The 15803-nt window shown below is 40.0% G+C and overlaps 2 protein-coding genes across 9 annotated transcripts in view; one reads left to right on the top strand and one right to left on the bottom strand.

Annotated features, from left to right (window-relative positions):
- The window catches only part of LOC127450051 (testis-expressed protein 33-like), a 304945-nt gene that overhangs the window by 62471 nt on the left and 226671 nt on the right, over positions 1–15803 (bottom strand). The window lies entirely within an intron of this gene.
- The window catches only part of LOC127450007 (nucleosome-remodeling factor subunit BPTF-like), a 61676-nt gene that overhangs the window by 350 nt on the left and 45523 nt on the right, over positions 1–15803 (top strand). For 6 of the 8 annotated variants that reach the window (XM_051713688.1, XM_051713692.1, XM_051713691.1 and 3 more), the window contains exons 1-3: positions 1–361; positions 6465–7290; positions 9410–9627. The exon at positions 1–361 is cut by the window's left edge and continues 350 nt beyond it. In XM_051713688.1, coding sequence (XP_051569648.1) covers positions 1–361; positions 6465–7290; positions 9410–9627 — 1405 coding nt within the window. The remainder of the gene's footprint in view (positions 362–6464; positions 7291–9409; positions 9628–15803) is intronic. The other 2 variants (XM_051713694.1, XM_051713687.1) reach the window with 1 other exon arrangement.

The following is a 15803-nucleotide window of genomic DNA, read 5'->3' as shown; positions in this document are numbered from 1 at the left end:
AGCTCCGATGAGGAGTTTGTCACACCGAAACGGGGCAACCATCACCATCAGACACGAGGCCGGAGGAAAGCGCGATCCGTGGGATTGAGGGGCAGAGGAAGAGGCAGAGGCAGGGGACGGCGGAGCACCGCGAGCGGGGTGGTGTACGATGACCACGAAAGCGATGAAGAGGACGAGGATGCGGTCAGTTTGCGATCGGAGGAGGACGACTACATCGCGGTTCCTCTGACGGATGAAGAAGAAGAAGAAGAAGAAGAGGAGGAGGCCATCAACGATGAATCGGACTACCTGGATGGACTGGACGAGGGGGATGAAGACGATGCCAGTTTCTGCACCGAGAGCAGCCACGGCAGCACTGCAGGTACACACACTTTACAGGTGTTCCGAACGACTGATCCATGTGTTGTGACGAGAGCTGCAAGCTGGAGAATGAAAGTTAAATGTGTGATCTCTCTTTGTTGACTGAAACACTCAAAATGGATCCTGGTGCTTTTCTCTGCTGGCAGAGGCCTCGGGTTTAGCTTTAGCTCTTAGCATGCGTGCTGTTTGACGTGTTAAATGTGCAATAAAGCAAATTATAAGGATAGAAAAGCATCTACAATCAAGTATTAGACTTGAAAAGTGTTTAACAGACAAAAGTGAGTTTCATCTGCAAATTATGTATTTTGCTAATGTTAGCCAGTTAGCTTATGACATCCAAACACATACAATAACATGTCTTTTAAATGTAAATCTCTCCTATTTGTCAAAGAAATGCATTTTTAATTCATCAACTAATTAATCATAGATAGCAATTAGGCCATTTGATAATAGTGTCAACATCTGAACACACTCTTAGTTGATTGGCCGGTCGTCTTGCTAAATGATCTCGCTTTGAACAGCCAATTTATTAATGAAATTATCTTAATACTACATAAACATTGTGATTAATGTGGGTTTAGTGTTATATTTAAGTGCTTCACTCACTATCCCTGCCCATTAGCATAAGTCTGTGGGTGCCTGACTGGGGTTTTGGAGCTCATGACAGGGCAGCGTGCGGCAGATTGTTTTGAAATCCAGCGCCAGTGCTGCTGCACCTGAGGCGGGGAGGAAGTTTCATATCGACCCACTAATGAGGCGAGCTCGCATATGACGTCCTAGTACCCATTATGACGTAGCTTTCAGAAGTGTCAGGGCTATATTGAATATTAACCCTCCCCTGGAGGGGTAATGAGAGTTGAAACGATTTTTGAGTGATGGATGATGCATGAGATTTAGAAGCAACCACATTTTTAAGTTAACATGGAATCAGATAGGTCTGCAACAAACGATTATTTTGATAATCGACTAATTTAGCGATTATTCTGCGATTATTCATTGGCACTTAACCGACTATTCAGCTTGTGCCTCGAGTTAAAAGGTTGAATTAAAAGTGCTTACTACCAATAAATAGGACAAAATCATCTTTTGAAAATACCTCTAAATGACATTGACTGTATTACAGGAAGAAAAGAAAATTCATCACAAAAACATCCTATTGCTATCAAGTGTTTTTGCATCGTTTTCCATTTAAATAATATATTCTACATAGTAAGGATGGAGTGTTACCATTTTTTCTCTTCCGTTTACGATACCTGAACTATCAGTATTGGCTGATCCCAATCCGACACCAGTGTTGTTTTTTTTTTTTTTATCCCCTTTTCTTCCAATTTGGAATGCCCAATTCCCACTGCTTGGTAGGTCCTCCTGGTGGTGCGGTTACTCGCCTCAATGCGGGTGGCGGAGGACAAGTCTAAGTTGCTTCCGCTTCTGAGACCATCAGTCTGCGCATCTTATCACGTGGCTCACTGTGCATGACACCACGGAGACTCCCAGTATGCGGAGGCTCATGCTACTCTCCGCGATCCACGCATAACTTATCACGCGCCCCATTGAGAGTGAGAACCCCTAATCGCGACCACGAGGAGGTTACCCCACGTGTCTCTACCCTACCTAGCAACCGGGCCAATTTGGTTGCTTAGGAGACTTGGCTGGAGTCACTCAGCACACCCTGGATTTAAACTCGCGACTCCAGGGGTGGTAGTCAGCGTCAGTACTCGCTGAGCTACCCAGGCCCCCAGTGTTGTTTTTTCTTAATGAGTTTAGAACATCTATAATTCACTGTGTGGAACTGATCTGGAGTGCTCTTTGTGTAAAGAAACAAAAACCTCTAACAATACATTATTGCATTATAATATAGGAAAACAAAAAATAATTACATAACTTTGTAGATTTGTTAACTAGTCTGCAGGATGCAGCAGCAAAAATAACAGTAATTCAAATGAAAGTCTTCAGTAGGAAATAAGCCAGTTATCTTTACACATTTTAACTTGTATCTGGACTTGGAAATGGTTTCAGATCTCTCTCTCTCTGTTATTTATTTTAGTTTTATTAGTAGATCAATCTTTTTTCAATCAGTAATTTTAGGAACCCAATTTTTTTGAATTGTAATTTCTAATAATAATAATAATTTGACCATACATTGGTAATACATTTCAGTTGTAATTTCTTAAGGCTTTTATTTTGAAAGTCCAGCGCTGAGCGCTCCAGGAAGTCTGTGTTGGAGTGTTTGTTTGTAGGCTAACTCACAGTAGTGTAATATGCTCCTCATTCAATATCTGGTCAAATGCTTGTCCGGTGACGTTCTCAATGCATGTTATAGGCAGACCGACCTATTGATCATCTACATCTGAGATTGAGTTTGTGTGGAGCGACCACATTGCACTGAGCAGGGCATCACAAGCCTCTGTGCTTGTTTGTGTGTGTGTCGGCACAGCAGCGCTCTTTCAGTAAAGCGTGGTGCCAGAGACTACTCAGCTGTGCTTTCTGACTGTATATTTATTATTAAACACAGCCTTTTGCAATTCACCAGGCTTTTGGATGACTGTAAGAGTCTGAATAAAATGCACGAGTTATATGAACTACTGTAATGGTGATTTGAAGGTTATTTATGTCATTATTTGAGCTTGACAGTAACGTCAATGACCAACATTCGGATTTGGATTGGGCTCGTCGGACCGATACCTGATCTGGGTTAAAAACGTCAGTATCGGATCAGTCCCATCCTTACTACGTATGTTCTATTATGTATAAAAATATTACATTCTCCGATAACAGATGTTTCTTCTGCAGTATAGCTCCTAAAGTAAATGAACTCTCTCTTCTAACTCACAAAATCCAAACTCTCTCCTTAATTGAGCTGCGTATCGCAGACTTCTTTACGATAAGGTACACACCGTGACAGATATTATGATTCAATATGTCGCAAGCCATTGCGTTTTCATATCAAGCCCAAAGTATACTTGGATTTTGACACTAACGGTCAGCGTGTGCATACAGTCGAACGCTAGCCTGTCAAAGTTTACTCCATCTCACTGTGCGCGCATACACAGGCAGTTGGCGCATGCACGCTACGACTGCTATAAGACACCGGACTATTTCGCTTCAGGAGTTTAGACCCATAAAGATGTCTTTATAGCCTGTCAGACTTGAGTTAAACAAATGCAAATATGTCATGACCTCCTCGCATGCTCTCCTGACGTGCACATCCACTGATGTTGTTTTTACATTCGTCTCATGTTGTTTACCTGCAATTACATCTTCTAGCACTTCTTCGTGACAGCAACAGCTCACAAGCTCAATGGTGAGTGTTGCCACCTTGTGGACACTAATTAGTGCAAATAATTCCAGACGCGTGCGCATTCTGCGCGTTCAAAGACACGTGTTTAGACAAATCTGGCTGCAGATTCAGTGCTCGAGCACTCTGCTGATGACGAGATTTGCTTCATCTGTCCTGTATGCAGATGTCTGACCGATTTGACCACACGGAGAAATGGCTTAATTAATTTTTTGTGGCGATCAACATTACGCCACAAATGCTGTCGATTGAGCTTAACTTGTTTTGAACACAGAATATTCCTTTAAAGATTCATCAGTGCACTTTAGATGTTCGATTACAATTCAGAGGGTAACAATTCGATTACAAAACGATTCTCAATGCATCACAATTCAGTATATGCGCGTCTGACTATTTTTTGCTAGCATCTCACTCTTGTCTCTGGCTTGCACATAAGTCGTGCCACTGCGCTGCCGTGGTTTAAATTGATCTCCGAATCGATTCAGAATTTGAGAATTGATTCCGAATCTCTGGAGAAAGAATCGCAATGCATCGGAGAATCTTTTTTTTTTTTTTTCTCCCACGCCTAGTTCACATTATTCTGAAGAAAGATAAACATTTGTCTGCATAATCTTTTATCAAAATGTAATAATTTTCTCCACCTCTGAAACAACATTCCTTTTCGGGTGACATCACCAAGGCTTGTTGTTAGTGCCCGACCAATATATCGGTCGGCCGATATTAGCCTTTCACCGATATATCGGTATCGGCGTATATTTTACCGATATGCGCTGATATGAAAACGTTTTTTTCAGAACATATAATGCAGAAAACAATGCTTTAGAATTGGTGTCATTACGTAGTTTGTCCAGCAGAGCACGCTCCGACTCCATTGTTTACAAAGCTGACTCTGAGCTGACGGTGGTTCTGCAGACAGGGCAGAGTTAAACGGTGTGGATTTGAGTGGTCTCTTCTCGTTAAATTGCTAAATAGTTTGTGAAATACATACTGGAAAGTTAATAAAAAAATTACCCCATCATTTTATGTAACTAATATAACGTTAACCCTGTCCCTAACAACCATGTCACTCATGTTTATCACATCTGTTTGCTGTTAGCTAGCTATATTTTGTCAGTGCAGTAAGTAATGTAGCAGATTGAAAGGTAAATATCAGAGCATTTTTTGCAACTCAGCAGACAACGGTGCGGTGGTGGATTGTGTGTAGTGAGTGTTGATTTCATGCTTTGCTGTTACCTAGTTGGTGAGACACAATGCTGGAAAGTAAATAAAGTCCATCTTTTGCTCTCCGTGGTAACAAGCTTACAGCTAACTAGCTAACCACATAGCTACTTTCATACCTTGTCAGCGTGTAAACATGTATTCACCAAACTGTTTTGTTCAGGATTCACAGTTTGGTACCCCCTTCAACCGAACAATTCCAGTCTTTGCATTTATAAAATGTAATATTTAAAATCTGGTTTTCCAGACATTAAAATATGATACGTAATAATCGTAGATTTAATAAATAGTATATTTGCGCTGTGTAAATAATAATATATAGGAACTGTATCTAAAATAAATGAGGGGCGATAAATACTAATACAGCAGGCTGGAAAAATAGACATTTATTCATTTTAATATCCTATATATATATATATATATATATATATATATATATATATATATATATTGAATGTGTTGAAACTTGACACCGGGCGACGCACCCTAAAAACGGCACCGTTAGTACGGTTTCATGCTGAGAGCCCCTTAAAAGTATGTTTTTTTTTTTTTTTTTTTTTTTTTTTTTTCTCTCTCATAAATGTAAATGCCAACATCATATTTGTCGAAAGGACTGATGCCTGTCAACCAAAACATGAGCTCATTGATGTCATTAAATGAGTCTGCTTTTTTATTCCACCTGTTACTCCTGGTCGGAGGCTGCCATAAATATTTAGTTTATATGTAGGGTGACGTCTTACATAAATGTAATGGTGCAACGCTCAAATATTTAGTAGAGCGTAAATTGTGACTTAGTGCCCATTTACACCACAACTAGGCTAAGTTGTTACGTACATATAGCTGGTGCAACCGGCCCCTGATGTTTATTTAGCTATTTATTTTTTTTTGAATTTATTCTAAAATTCAGCGTTTGACATATACTAAACACACAGTACTGATGTTAATTAAGCTATTTATTTTATTTGTATTTATTCTTTATTTTAATGGTGGGTAATCGACTTATACAGTACTAATTTTTATTTTATTTTATTCTTTATTTAAATGGTCAGCAATTGACTTATACTAACAGTACTGATGTTTGTTAAGCTATTTATTGTATTTTTATTTATTCTTTATTTTCTCAGTGTTCATTTCTAGAATTTGTTGACAATGTATAATAATAATGTCAAATGTTCTTGATAAAAATATTTAAGAAAGCAGCCTTCTGAGTACCTTTGCATAGTCATATCGGTGCACAATCCACATAGAAAAGGTCTGTTTTCATTCCAGCTCAAAAATTTGCTATATCGGTCACCATATTGGTAATCGGTGAATTCCCCCCCTCTAAAGTCGGTATCGGTCTCAAAATCCCATATCGGTCGGGCTCTACTTGTTATTTTTCAAATGTCACCTCTGACCACCTGTCACATTGAGACTACTTTTCAAGACCCAGTCAGTTCCCAATGGATGAAATTAAGTCCCTCCCAAATGATTAGTTCTCATTGAATATTATCAAAGTAAAAAGGGTTACGAATGTTGTTTCATGTTGATTTGAATTTGCACAGCAATCCTACCCGTCCAATCAAAACTAATTCCGGTTCTTTTTGCTTAGTAGGTCGGAGAAGGCCAAGACCAAGACGGCCACCTTCTCCTATTCTGGAGCAGAAGGAGATTCCTCTTTTGAAGTTGCCCAGTTCTTCTGAGGACCTTCTCATTCCCAATGAACAGCTTCTCAACGCATCGGCTGTTTACGAGGTCCTCCGCAGCTTTAGCACCGTCTTGCGCCTGTCTCCATTCCGCTTCGAGGACTTTTGCGCTGCTCTAGTTGGACAGGAGCAATGCACGTTAATGGCAGAGACACACATCTCTCTCCTAAAAGCTATCTTACGGGAGGAGGACACCTCCAACACTACCTTTGGACCAGCTGACCTTAAAGACAGTGTCAACTCCACTCTCTACTTCATTGACGGGATGACCTGGCCAGAGGTGGTGCGCGCATACTGCGAGAGTGACCCGGAATATCATCATGTTCTCCCTTACCTAGAGGGTGAAGAATACCCGTTCAGCCCTTTGGAGAGCAAAGTCAAGGTCCTGCAGTTCCTGGTGGACCAATTCCTCACCACCAACCTCGCCCGTGAGGAGCTGATGTCCGAGGGGGTTGTTCAATATGATGACCACTGCCGGGTGTGCCACAGACTGGGCGATCTGCTCTGCTGCGAGACCTGTTCGGCGGTGTATCACCTGGAGTGTGTGAAGCCTCCTCTGGAGGAGGTGCCTGAGGATGAGTGGCAGTGTGAGATTTGTGTAGCGCACAAAGTTCTCGGTGTAACCGACTGTTTGACAGAGTTTCAGAAGAGCCGACCGTACATCCGGCAGGAGCCCATTGGTTACGACCGGCATCAAAGAAAATACTGGTTTCTCAACCGGAGGATTGTTGTGTGAGTATTTACATTTTGCCTGCAAACTGCAGAGAATCTGGCAATTCTATAAAGTTTAAAATTTTTTGTTTTTTTTTTTTGTTTTTTTTTTTAGAAACATAAAGTATGAGTCACATTTGGCCTTTCTAAAGCAAAAAATAATTACTAAATGGTCACTTTTAAAGGGATTGTACACCCAAATATAAAAATTCTCACATCATTTACTCACCATCATGCCATTCCAGATATGAATTACTTTCTTTTTTCTGCAGAACAAAAATGAAAAATTAGAAGAATATTTCAGCTCTGTTGGTCTATACAATGCAAGTGAATGGTGACCAGAACTTTGAAGATCCAAAAATGCACAAAGGCAGCATAAAAGTAATCCATATGACTCCAGTGGTTTTATCCATGTCTTCAGAAACGATATGATAGGTGTGAGTGAGAAACAGATCAATATTTAAGTCCTTTTTTACTCTAAATCTCCACCTTTTACCAGCCCCAACCAGTAGGATGCGGTATGCACGAAGAATGCGAATCGCCAAAAAAACAAAAGAATGTGAAAGTGGAGATTTATAGTTAAAAAAGGACTTAAATATTTATCTGTTTCTCACCCACACCTATCATATAGCTTCAGAAGTCTTGGATTAAACCACTGGAGTTGTATTAATTACTTTTATGCTGCCTTTATGTGTTTTTTGGAGCTTCAGATTTCTGGCCACCATTCACTTGCCTTGAATGGACCTATAGATCTGCAATATTCTTAAAAGTTTTTGTTTGTGTTCTGCAGAAGAAAGAAAGTCATACACATCTGGGATGACATGAGGGTGAGTAAATGAGAGAATTTTCATTTTTGGGTGAATTATCCCTTTAAGCAGTTGGATACGAGTAATCAATTATCATTTAATTTCATTCATGCATTCATTAATATTGCATCTTTGTGAATGAATATTCTTTTTCGTCACACTTTGAACTTTTAGATTTAGATACTAACGATTGTTTAGCTTAAATCCTGACAATAGATTGTTCTTCACATATATAGAAAAAAAATTAAAAGACTTCCCCAAATTTTACCTACTTTTTACCTCACCACTTTCGTCAGTTTTTCTTTTTGTATTTAATAATTTCACCTTAGCTTTTTAAACATAAATATGGTTGAAACCCTTGCAACCCCACAGTTTGCATGTTTTTTCTGCACCAGTTGCAAAAAAAAATATAGTCTGTTTGCAAACAAGTTTATCAATCACTGCCCCTCTCCGCCATTGGTCATTCAAACAGAGAGCCCCGCCTCAAAGCCACACTTTTGCACGCGTTTTTTTTTTCCACACTGGGCATGTTTACTGTGGTCCGAATCAGAGCGCGATTGTTCCCGGTGCCCCCCGCAGTGCTGGTCTGGTTTCAGACTCACGTGTGATTCTGTCGAACCTCGGTGCTTTTCCGCCATCACAAATGTGCACATGATGGAGAACATAACGCGGGTTGCTATATTTGTGGGTTTTTTTTTATTAATGATGTGTCATTATGCACACCAGAGTGATCGACGCTTGTGCCTCTTTATGCATGCCGTAATTCAGCAATTGCTCATGTCCAGGAGAAGGCGACTATAGCTGATCACTCTTCTCTGTCCCTCAATGTTCCCCTGCCACTCATGGTGCACGAGTGTGTTTGTTTTTGTTCAACTGGTGATATCATAATGCTTAAATAGGCAAAAATGCATGCGCAAGTTATTTTATTTCCTGAACGAGTGCAGACCCGAGCACAGGTTGCTTTCCCACTTATGCGAACCATGCCACAGTTTCATTGCAGCCGAACTCTGACCACCTCCTACAGGTAGTCTCGGGTTCGGTACCATGGTCTGCTCCCCGGTCCGCAAAACAGCTTTCACATTACAAACCATACCTTAGAAAAAATAACTTTTCATGCGAACCGTGCTCTGTTTTGGACTAAACTGCCAGAGTGAAGGCCCCCTTAGTTGAGCCAATGTTGCTGTGTCAGGCTGATTGGGTTGCGGCCTAACGCTTCTTGGGGCCGCTCTAAACATGAATGGCTTACTTGTATCTAGTTGTCTCTGTACATTAAGCTGGGAGAGAAGGAAGTATTTTAACATCAGCTGTAAACTCTGTGCTTTGATGCATTTCAGGGAGGAGGATGGAGAGGATGAGAATAAGACCTGGTACTACAGCACTAAAGTCCAGCTGGGTGAGTTGATAGAGGTTCTGGATAAAAGCTTCTGGGAGAGCGACCTCTGTTCTGTGCTGGAGGAGATGAGAGAGGAGATCCACTCCCACATGGATGTCACAGAAGAGCTCACTAACAAGGCCCGTGGGAATAGCAAAGCATACCTCACTGTTGCTAATGGTAAGAGAAGTGTACTCATACAAACTCACATTCACATTTTTATTAGGATCTTGCGAATACATGTTCCTTTGCATGTGCAGAATGAAACAACCATGAATTATTCCTAAATTTTGGTTTTAGCCAATTTTATATCATTTTAGTTGAACTAGTTTTTTATTTATTTTATTTATCCCCTTTTCTCCCCAATTTGGCATGCCCAATTCCCACTGCTTACTAGGTCCTCGTGGTGGCGCGGTTACTCGCCTCAGTCTGGGTGGCGGAGGACAAGTCTCAGTTGCCTCCGGAGATAGTCAATACATGCATCTTATCAAGTGGCTCGTTGTGCATGACACCGCAGAGACTCCGCATGTGGAGACTCATGCTATTCTCTGCGATCCACGCACAACTTGCCACGCGCCCCATTGAGAGCGAGAACCACTAATCGCGACCACGAGGAGGTTATCCTATGTGACTCTACCCTCCCTAGCAACCGGGCCAATTTGGTTGCTTAGGAGACCTGGCTGGAGTCACTTAGCACACCCTGGATTCGAACTCGCGACTCCATGGGAGGTAGTCAATACTCGCTGAGCTACCCAGGCCCCCTTTAACTAGTTTTCTAAATTAGTTTTAATTAAGCTTAGAATAAAATACATTTACATTTATGCATTTCAGCAGGTGCTTTTATCAAAAAGTAATTTACAATGCATTTAAAGTATGCTTTTTTAAAAATGCATTTAAATTCAGGTGCTTTTATGCACATTTAATGGATGAATTTGATCAGTCCCATGACTTGGACATGAACCCATGACTTTAGCATTGCTTGTGCAATTCCCTGCTAGTTGAGCTTCTTGAACAATATATTGCCCTCCTCTAATGAGGCATATACATATTACATATTGCAGTACATACAGTATAATGCTAAACATATTGCAATTCTTCGTAATGTTTTAAAGATTAGAAAATTAATTTTGGATAGTTTTGCTTTGGTTACAGTTGTAGTCAGAAGTTTACATACACTTAGGCTGAAGTCATTAAAACTGATTTTTTTAACCATTCCACAGATTTAATTTTAGCAAACTATAGTTTTGGCAAGTCGTTTAGGACATCTACTTTGTGCATGACACAAGTAATTTTTCCAACAATTGTTTACAGATTGTTTCACTTTTAATTGACTATATCACGATTCCAGTGGGTCAGAAATTTACATACACTAAGTCAACTGTGCCTTTAAGCAGCTTGGAAAATTCCAGAAAATGATGTCAAGCCTTTAGCCAATTAGCTTCTGATAGGAGTTGTATTGAATTGGAGGTGTACCTGTGGATGTATTTTAAGGCCTACCTTCAAACTCAGTGCCTCTTTGCTTGACATCATGGGAAAATCAAAATAAATCAGCTAAGACCTCATAAAAACAATTGTGGACCTCCACAAGCTTGGTCCATCCTTGCGAGCAATTTCCAAACACCTGAAGGTACCACGTTCATCTTTACAAAAATAGTACGCAATTATAAACACTATGGGACCACGCATCCATCATACCGCTCAGGAAGGCGACGCATTCTCTCTCCTAGAGATGAACGTAGTTTGGTGCGAAAAGTGCAAATCAATCCCAGAACAACAGCAAAGGACCTAGTGAATATGCTGGAGGAAACAGGTAGACAAGTATCGATATCCACAGTAAAAGTAGCCCTATATCGACATAACATGTAAGGCTGCTCGGCAAGGAAGAAGCCACTGCTCCAAAACCACCATAAAAAAGTCAGACTACAGTTTGCAAGTGCACATGGGGACAAAGATCATATTTTGGGGGAAATGTCCTCTGGTCTAATGAAACAAAAATTTTACTGTTTGGCCATAATAACCATTGTTGTGTTTGGAGGAAAAAGGGTGAGGCTTGCAAGCCGAAGAACACCATCCCAACCGTGAAGCATGGGGGTGGCAGCATCATGTTGTGGGGGTGCTTTGCTGCAGGAGGGACTGGTGTACTTCACAAAATAGATGGCATCATAAGGAAGGAAAATTATGTGGATATATTGCAGCAACATCTCAAGACATCAGCCAGCGTGTTAAAGCTCAGTTGCAAATGGGTCTTCCAAATGGACAATGACCCCAAGCATACCTCCAAAGTTGTGGCAAAATGGCTTAAGGACAACAAAGTCAAGGTATTGGATTACCCATCACAAAGCCCTGACCTCAATCCAATAGAAAATTTGTGGGCAGAACTGAAAAAGCATGTGTGAGCAAGGAGACCTACAAACATGACTCCGTTACACCAGTTCTGTCTGGAGGAATTGGGCCAAAATTCCAGCAACGTATTGTGAGAAGCTTGTGGAAGGCTACCCAAAACATTTGACCCAAGTTAAACAATTTAAAGGCAATGCTACCAAATACTAACAAAGTGTATGTAAATTTCTGACCCATTGGGAATGTGATGAAAAAAATAAAAGTTGAAATAATTCTCTCTACTATTATTCTGACATTTCACATTCTTCATTTTTTTGTGATTAACATTTTTAATTGATTCATATAGACAACAAAGAAAAGCAAAACATATATACAGAATCAACATTTAACCCCCACTATTACCCCTTCCAATCCCCAACCCCACCCTGACCCTCAACAGTATCCCTGTGGTCACACATGATTATAGACACACACACACACAAATGAAAATGTGTGTGTGTGTGTATATATATATATATATATATATATACAGGTGCATCTCAATAAATTAGAATGTTGTGGAAAAGTTCATTTATTTCAGTAATTCAACTCAAATTGTGAAACTCGTGTATTAAATAAATTCAATGCACACAGACTGAAGTAGTTTAAGGCTTTGGTTCTTTTAATTGTGATGATTTTGGCTCACATTTAACAAAAACCCACCAATTCACTATCTCAAAAAATTAGAATATGGTGACATGCCAATCAGTTAATCAGCTCAAAACACCTGCAAAGGTTTCCTGAGCCTTCAAAATGGTCTCTCAGTTTGGTTCACTAGGCTACACAATCATGGGGAAGACTGCTGATCTGACAGTTGTCCAGAAGACAATCATTGACACCCTTCACAAGGAGGGTAAGCCACAAACATTCATTGCCAAAGAAGCTGGCTGTTCACAGAGTGCTGTATCCAAGCATGTTAACAGAAAGTTGAGTGGAAGGAAAAAGTGTGGAAGAAAAAGATGCACAACCAACCGAGAGAACCTCAGCCTAATGAGGATTGTCAAGCAAAATCGATTCAAGAATTTGGGTGAACTTCACAAGGAATGGACTGAGGCTGGGGTCAAGGCATCAAGAGCCACCACACACAGACGTGTCAAGGAATTTGGCTACAGTTGTCGTATTCCTCTTGTTAAGCCACTCCTGAACCACAGACAACGTCAGAGGCGTCTTACCTGGGCTAAGGAGAAGAAGAACTGGACTGTTGCCCAGTGGTCCAAAGTCCTCTTTTCAGATGAGAGCAAGTTTTGTATTTCATTTGGAAACCAAGGTCCTAGAGTCTGGAGGAAGGGTGGAGAAGCTCATAGCCCAAGTTGCTTGAAGTCCAGTGTTAAGTTTCCACAGTCTGTGATGATTTGGGGTGCAATGTCATCTGCTGGTGTTGGTCCATTGTGTTTTTTGAAAACCAAAGTCACTGCACCCGTTTACCAAGAAATTTTGGAGCACTTCATGCTTCCTTCTGCTGACCAGCTTTTTAAAGATGCTGATTTCATTTTCCAGCAGGATTTGGCACCTGCCCACACTGCCAAAAGCACCAGAAGTTGGTTAAATGACCATTGTGTTAGTGTGCTTGACTGGCCAGCAAACTCACCAGACCTGAAGCCCATAGAGAATCTATGGGGTATTGTCAAGAGGAAAATGAGAAACAAGAGACCAAAAAATGCAGATGAGCTGAAGGCCACTGTCAAAGAAACCTGGGCTTCCATACCACCTCAGCAGTGCCACAAACTGATCACCTCCATGCCACGCCGAATTGAGGCAGTAATTAAAGCAAAAGGAGCCCCTACCAAGTATTGAGTACATATACATTAAATGAACATACTTTCCAGAAGGCCAACAATTCACTAAAAATGTTTTTTTTATTGGTCTTATGATGTATTCTAATTTTTTGAGATAGTGAATTGGTGGGTTTTTGTTAAATGTGAGCCAAAATCATCACAATTAAAAGAACCAAAGCCTTAAACTACTTCAGTCTGTGTGCATTGAATTTATTTAACACACGAGTTTCACAATTTGAGTTGAATTACTGAAATAAATGAACTTTTCCACAACATTCTAATTTATTGAGATGCACCTGTGTGTATGTATATATATATATATATATATATATATATATATATATATATATATATATATATATATATATATATATATAAAAAATCACACAGATTTAAAACTAAACTTCTCTCTCCACTGCCCCTCCCCAAGAGCCCTCCAAAAACGCCAAATAGCTACCCCATTTTCCCATCAAATGAATCCCAACTTCCCAGCCGTCTACATGACTCTTCCTCGAAAGCCGCCACCCTCCCCATCTCCGTGCACCATTCTTGAAATGAGGGTGCTGCAGCCAACTTCCATCCCCTTAAAACAATTTGTCTGCCGATCATGACACTGGTTAGAACCCAATTTTTATGTGTTTATCTCCTATATTGATGACCGCCCCATCTCCTGAAATACAGAGTCTGGGGCAAAATGAAATTTGAGTGCCCAATACATCACACATAAAACTCTGAACCTTCAACCAAAATTCTTGGATCTTAACACACCACCAAAAAACATGGGTTGTGTTTCCATCTTCTGATTGGCATCGCCAGCAGGTGGGTGTGTCTTTAAGACCAAGCCTATACAATCTAGAGGGGGTCCAATAGAATTAATGTAAAATCTTAAATTGCATAAGACGCACCCTTGCATCACTAGATGCAGACTTGACGTTTTTTTTAGAATCCTAGCCCACACTTCCTCCTCCAATACCAAGTTTAAATCTTTCTCCCATAATCTCTTGACAAAGGTTAAAGCTCCATCCCCCAGACTCTGAATTAGCAGGGAGTAATACACTGATGCCTCATGACCTTTTCCAAAAGCAATAATCATCACTCCCAGAGTATCTGTCTCTTTAGGGGGGTGTATGCTACTCCCAAAAATTGTACAGAGTAGATGGCGCAGCTGTAAATACCTAAAGAACTGAGATCTGGGAATCCCAAAATGTCTCAGCACTCCACTTTCATATAGGTCATTGAGTATATTAACCTCCCTCACAAGCCACTCTGACCAGCAGAAAGGGGACTTATACATAATTTGGGGTTCAGCCATATGCTCGAGGCAACATTTAAATAAATGTCCGAATTAAACACTTTGGACACTTTTGTCCATACCGAGTGCAAATGCGAGATAACGGGGTGTAACTTAACTTTTCCGATTAGTTTGATAGGCTTTGCAATGACGAAAAAGGGCAAGAAATTCCTGTTCAATACAAAACCAGGGAGGGGCTCTCTTAGGTGGAAGCGACCAATGAGCCAAATGTTTGAGACCGAATGCATAATAATATGCATAATGCATAAAGAATGTATGACATGTAAAGCTGGCACTTATGTGTCAGTTGCTAATAAAGGTGCAAGTGATTTAGAAGCGCACATTAGCTCTGCGAAGCATAAAGGGTCAGCAAAAGGTGAAAGTTCATCAGGTAAATTAACGGACTACTTTTTGTGACCAGGTAAAATTATCACATTGCTTCATTTTCCATGGCCATTCAAAATAATAGTAATAGTAAATGAAGGTACACTCATGGCATCAAATATTTTATTTTAGTACATGGACATTCAAAAGAATGTTGGAAATTTTTATTTATATATATATATATATATATATATATATATATATATGTTATGCTAATAGAGTGTCTTTTTCACTGTATTAAAGTTTGCATTCATAGTAACACTGTTTTTTGTTGCAGAATAATGCCCTGCAGTGCACACTTTGTTTCTTGTACATTTGTTTGTGTTTAAGAGAAGATGATTTAATAAAATCTTGAAATATTAATGAGACAAGGTTTTTAATATTTATTTTGGGTTAATTAATTGTTATATTAATCAAGTAATAATTATAAAAAATCTTTAGAATAATCGGCAAATTAGTCGTTAGATTAGTCGACTAATCGGAAAAATAATTGTTAGATTAATCAATAAAAAAATAATCGTTTGGTG

The sequence above is a fragment of the Myxocyprinus asiaticus genome, chromosome 13 (genome assembly GCF_019703515.2).
Source record: "Myxocyprinus asiaticus isolate MX2 ecotype Aquarium Trade chromosome 13, UBuf_Myxa_2, whole genome shotgun sequence".
Taxonomy (NCBI): domain Eukaryota; kingdom Metazoa; phylum Chordata; class Actinopteri; order Cypriniformes; family Catostomidae; genus Myxocyprinus; species Myxocyprinus asiaticus.
The sequence above is the reverse complement of the archived record's forward strand: the minus strand, read 5'-3'. Positions and strand labels throughout refer to the sequence as shown.